General features: G+C 42.7%; 1 protein-coding gene across 1 annotated transcript; it reads left to right on the top strand.

Annotated features, from left to right (window-relative positions):
• Positions 1–228: 228 nt before the first annotated feature.
• Positions 229–2,954, top strand: LOC123372870 (gem-associated protein 4-like). Its single transcript, XM_045021439.1, has 4 exons — positions 229–242; positions 1,556–1,869; positions 1,944–1,963; positions 2,019–2,954. The coding sequence occupies exons 1-4, from the start codon at positions 229–231 to the stop codon at positions 2,952–2,954; spliced, it is 1,284 nt and encodes a 427-aa protein (XP_044877374.1).
• Positions 2,955–5,975: the final 3,021 nt, after the last annotated feature.

The raw sequence follows: 5,975 nt of genomic DNA, 5'->3' as shown, positions 1-5,975 counted from the left end.
GAGGGGGGAGGAGCAGGAACGTGGCATGCTCAGGGGAGGAGGAGGGGCTGGGGCAGGGATTTGGGGAAGGAGTTGGAATAGGGGCAGGGAGGGGGTGGAGTTGGGGCGGGGACTTTGGGGAAGGGGCTGGAATGGGGGCAGGGCAGGGGTGGAGTCGGAGCAGGGCCGGGGGACAAAGGGGGGTTGAGCACCCGGTGTGAGCAGAAGTCGGAGCTTATGCTCATCACCATGACATTTGACTAGTAGGTAAGGATAATTCTGGAAATTTTTATTTTAAATTGAAGTAAGATGTAAAGGATGAAATATGGCAGGCCTATTGTTTCTTAGTTTGTTTATTAGTACTTCTTTACTCTTCTGGAATTCCCCAGATTTCCATGACTTTTCACAAAGAATAACCGCTTACAGGTTTATTGTTGTTGTTGTTATGATATCACCTAGGCCTAAACTGAGAGAGGGCCTTGTTGTGCTAGGCACTGTACGAATGCATTCTAACAGACAGTCCTTTCCCTGAAGAACTTACTGTCTAAATAGACAAAACAGACTAAGAGTCTGAGGGAAGGTAGGGTAAGAGTGGGTAGGGAAACAAACAGAGAAGTGAAGTGACATGTCCAGGTCAGCAGCAGAGCTAAGATTAGAATTCTGGTCTTTTGACTTCCTGGATGATTAGATTACAAAGCCTTGCCTGACCCATGAACAAAAATAAAATGGATTTATAAAGAGTAGATCTTTTCATGCAAATTGTACTGCTTTGTTTTTGTTTTTTTAAATAGAATTACAAAATATGCATCTGAAGGGAAAGCAGAGGATGAAACAGATTGGGATTCTAGCAAAGCATTGGATACAGGATATATTGGTGTCATGCTATTCATTTTGGAAGAAGGATGCTAAGTTACATGAGCTGAGGATCTGACTGTAAATTCATTTGCTAGTTCCCTAAATATCCAACTCGAATGGCTGATTTCAAAATGATACACTAGTATGCTTTTCCAAGTATTTAATAGCTACTTTTACATGGTCTTCCTCACTTAACTTATGTATAATCTTATGTTCTTTAGTCTTGTTTAAGGGATGGGATGATGTTTTTGCAAACTATTAACACATCTCTTTTTAGTGTGCAGAGCTTTTCCTATCATTGTCAATGGTATTGTGAGGATTTGTGTGAATGTGAAATACTGTATATCATGGTGAAATATATTGCTACTGGAAGCTTGAGTCATGCAGGCCACAGGGGTGCTCATTTAGTCTTCTGTTCAGTAACTGATGCTGTTTCTTTAATAGCAGCGATGACATTTACTGCAGCCAATGGAAGAGAAGCTGGCATCTGTTTCCTGTGCATTAATCACTTATGGAATTGTAGACCTCAGGGGTCTGTCCATCAAAGTAGGCCACACGAGCTACATTCTTGAATTCCTGATTACACTCACTGCACAGTAAACTGAAAGAGTTTGAAGGAGGCAAGAATGCCTTTCTATCACATAGTAAAAGTATTTGGGGGAGACTCTCCTCTGCTAAGGAAAAAGAGCAGTTTTTAGAGTTTTTGGCCTTTCTCATGCAGCCGAGTTCAGGTCATCTGCTCCTCTCCCCCGCAAGGGGAGACCAAAGCCTTTGTCCTTCCCCATTTGAAATCAGACTTTGCTCACATTGAGCTGAGCTTGCAGATCCTCAGTAAGGTTCTGGAGGTCCAGCCTGATTCAGAGGAACACTGGCTTAAGTCCTGCTACCCCTTCCTGCTCCTTCTGGGCCTCTGCAAGCTCCTGGATGGCTACACAAAGTACTGGCACCGGTTCAGGGACCAGCACTGCCCTTCGCTGGAGACCAAAGACCTGATTGCCACCACCAATCTCCTAGAACTGGAAGGGACCTTGAAAGGTCATTGAGTCCAGCCCCCTGCCTTCACTAGCAGGACCAATTTTTGCCCCAGAACCCTAAGTGGCCTCCTCAAGGATTGAACTCACAACCCTGGGTTTAGCAGGCCAATGCTCAAACCACTGAGCTATCCCTCCCCCCCCCCCTGAAAGCTGCCCCCCTCCCCAGAAGTGTGGATCCAGTCGCTGGCGTGGCTGCACCGGAAGGTTGAGCTGCTGGGCTGGACTGTTGGTCTCTGGCTGAAGAAGCTTTTCGGGGATCACTTTAAGAACAAAGTCCCAGCTACCCTGTTTCAAATTTGCAAGCTCTCAGAGGACGAGTGGACATCCCGCCCCGTCCTGGTATATGGGGCAGGCAGCGGGCTCCTGGCCTGGATGGAGTGCTGCTGCATATCCACGGCGCTGAGGGAACAAATGCTCTCTCTCCTCACCATTGATGTGGACAACCCAGAAGAAGTCAACTTGTTCAGCAAAGGGTTCCTGGTGGTCCTGATACAGGTCCTTCCGTGGTGCAGCCACAGCGAATGGAAGAGACTCATGCAGGTGATTGAAAGCCTGCTGCAGAGGCAGGTCCTTCACGTACCTTATACTCTGGAGTACGTGCAGTACATGCCACTGCTCAACTTCAAGCCTTTTGCCCATTATCTCCAGTTCTCTGTGCTCTTCTTGAGAGGATTCCAGCTGCTCTGCAGCTCCAGCTGCTCCAGCTGGCTGCCGGCAGAAGCCTGGCAGCACGTGGTGAGACTCTACAGCAACAGCCTCACTGACCTGCTGGGCTCGGTCAAGAGGGATTCCCTCTCTCACTGGCACTCTGCCGACGACAAGAACCCCTTGTCCTTCATCTACATCCAGGTGTTCTGCCATGTGCTGCACGTGGCGGCCATGCTGCCAGATGGCCGCTCCGGTGAGCCGCTCCTGGTCCTGGCCTTGGAGATCCTCTCACAGTATGAAACGCTCAGTGCCTCCGACAAGTCCCTGAGCAGCGCACTCAGGAAAGCCAATGAGAAGCACTTCCTGGAGTCCATCACCGACAACGTCAGCAATAAGTTGCTCCAGGCCATGCTCTTGCAGAAGCTGAGCAAGCTGTGAGCCATCCCAGGTGGCAAGCAGGTCACAGATTACACCTGGAGCGAAACGGTGTGTCTCAGAGGCATGACAGAATGAGACACACCGGTGTTGAACAGAGCCTAAACCCTACAAAGATGAGGAGACGTTACTTGGAGATTTGTAAGAGCTATAATAAACATAGTAAAAGTATTCTGCTAATAGCATGCTTTGGACAAGAACTAAACAGATCATTTTAAACAGTTTTTTTAAATGTACCTGCAGATTTCAATTGCTATCTATTCAAGTCCAGATCCTCAAAGGTATTTAGGCAACTAACCACCATAGATTTGAGGTGTCTAAATACCTTTGAGGATCTGGGCCTCAGTCTCTTGACTTTTCAACAAATTTATTGATGGGCCAACACTTGAACTGTTACATTGCAAAACCAAACTAACGTACAGCCTATACAATATGTTTACACACTATTGTTCATATGTGCTCAATCTTGCCTGTGTGAAATAGGGCTAAATAATTTTGCATAGTTTTTTCTTTACATAAAACAGCAGAAAAAATGCTTTTGCTTTTTCAAATGAAAGAATCAATTAATTGTCTTTTTTTATTTTTTATTTTTAATGCAAAGAGGTTTATTTGGTTGCATTGTTTGGTTTCACTTTTGTGATTAATGTGCATAAGTCTTGTCAAGCAGTTTCAGACCTCAACCTTCCGGAAGTTGTAAAAAGCGAGCACAGTAAAATCCTGCAAGCATAAGCAAAATCTAGCTAGGATGCTTTACAGACTAAAAAGGAAGTTTTGTAAAAGGAGATATAGACTTGTGGTTACTGTGCACTACAACCAGATACTTTTTTAGGCTGACTCAAGCGTTTTTGAGTTTAGCAAATTGACCACAGTTAGGATAACGGGAAAGATGAGCTGATCACAGGTGCACAGTTCATAAAATCAAGACAACTGCAAATACCATACTAGAACATTTGGCCACCTTAATTGGTTGACCTGTTTTGAAACATGGCCAACAAATACTGTATAAAAAAGGTGCAAAGATTCAGGTGTGTGTGTTGACCTAAAAGATCACTCTTTGTCAGGCTCACATATACCCCCTGAACCAAAGGGACTTGCACTTCACCGACTATCTGTACCTGGCCAGTGCGGAAAGCAGTCGACTGAAGGTAAGGTATTCTTGGGGAAAATGCAGGGTAAGGTTTCGGAGTAAAGAAGTCTGGTTGTGCTCGAGCTGGTTAATCTTAAGTCTGTATTAATAGAATAGCTTAATTGTACTAAAAATTGTTTAGAAATAGTAATAAGTTGTTTAGAAATAGCAGTAATAAATAGTTAATAACTGTATATCTTCTTGTGCCTTGCTGGGAATGGGCACAGCGCTGGTGAAGTTAGTAGTTTGTAAACAATAATAGCTTTGCATGTTGCTGTGCCTGTCCTCAGTATAATTGCCATCCTGTGTTTAATAATAGTCAGTAGAGGTTTATAAGTTGTTAAATAAGTTTATAGATAGTTAAAATTAGTAGAGTATAGTTAATGGATGTATCAGTATTGCAAATGAATTTGTGTTTATTGGGGATGGTTACAGTACATGTGAAGTTGGTAGGTAATAAGTAATGTCAGCATTGTGTGTTTGTGACTGTCTTCAATATAAATTGCTTTTACTATATGTACTTGTAGTAGTAAATACTTAATGCATAATATTACATGTACTTGTGCTTGTCTTCAGTATAACTTGTCATTTATATTAATCCTCACTCAGTGCTGGTCTTTAATTCTGTTTTTTCCTATTTTGTCTGTGTTGCCTTTATAGTCGTAAATCATTAAAAGCCTTCCTTGAGGAATAATTAGTCATTTTAGTTTCTCTTTTGCAGACACTACTCAACCTCATTACATCTGTGTTGGGTGGTGGGAAGTAGCGATCACCCAGAGCCCCATTAGGGTCCTGACGTGTGCTGCCTCCTTCCATATTCTCCACAACTTTCTAAAAGAAACAAAACTCCTATGATTTTCCTAGGATAGATATGAACAAGTCTGATGCTCTCAAACATCTGATACATAGTGGCCAGTTTGATGCCATATGCCAGAGTTGTCCAACTACTGAATAATTTCTCTGAGCAATGAAGAAAATATTCCTAAACTGTAAATATATTATCTCAGAGGCCTTGCATAAGACATCGAAGATTTAACGCCCCAATACTTTTAAGTGAGATGGACATCACTGAGATTGCCAAAAAGTCTTCAGCAAAACCAGAGAGAGCAGAGTTAACATTCCTGAGATTTCTAATTACACACTAAGTATGCGAAAAACAGAATAAACCTAACTTTTCAAAAATCCTTCGCAGTTCACCTTTAATACGCAGTGCTCATGAGTCTGGCACTCTTTTGGTGGCTGTGGCTGCAATTAAAAAAGAATAATAAATGAGAGCTAGAAATATGAAGCAATATCTGCTAAACTTGTAAAATGAGATTTAGACAAAACATAAAAAACTAATTTTAAATTCCACTTTTCAACAACACTGTGGAATTGGAGCCCTCTGTCTGGAAAGCACTCTTAAAATGAGAAGTGTAGAGATATTACCCAAGTTTGTTGGTTTTATCTTGACTAATAAGACTGAGTGTTGACACCTGCACACTCAAGAAGCTGATGTTTAAACCTTTCTGGTATTCAGATGTAATGACCTTATGGATACAGTGAGTGGAGGTTGAGAAGGGGTTAATATTCAGAGGTGTGCTAATGCTCATGTACTGTGGAGCCATGTCTCTATTTCAAAGCCTTCCCTGTCCCTGCACAGAATTGAGAGGATTTGGCAATGGAACAATGCTTTAAGGCAAACCACCTGAGAGTGTTTTGAAATACACTAATTTTTAAATGACACTTGGGCTATGTCTACACTGCCACTTAAATCAGTATAACTTATGTATCGGGGGTAGCCGTGTTAGCCACAAAAACAACAAGGAGTCCGGTGGCACCTTAAAGACTAACAGATTTATTTGGGCATAAGCTTTCATGGGTAAAAAACCCACTTCTTCAGATGCATGGAGTGAAAA

Source organism: Mauremys mutica, chromosome 6 (assembly GCF_020497125.1).
Source record: "Mauremys mutica isolate MM-2020 ecotype Southern chromosome 6, ASM2049712v1, whole genome shotgun sequence".
Taxonomy (NCBI): Eukaryota; Metazoa; Chordata; order Testudines; family Geoemydidae; genus Mauremys; species Mauremys mutica.
Note: the sequence above shows the minus strand (reverse complement) of the source record. Positions and strands in the feature narration are given on the sequence as shown.

Excerpts from the sequence above, each read along its gene's own strand:
- LOC123372870 (XM_045021439.1), top strand. Across the intron at positions 1,870-1,943 it reads ACTGGAAGGGACCTTGAAAG|GATTGAACTCACAACCCTGG; the intron begins GTCATTGAGTCC and ends GGCCTCCTCAAG. Across the intron at positions 1,964-2,018 it reads GATTGAACTCACAACCCTGG|CTGCCCCCCTCCCCAGAAGT; the intron begins GTTTAGCAGGCC and ends CCCCCCTGAAAG.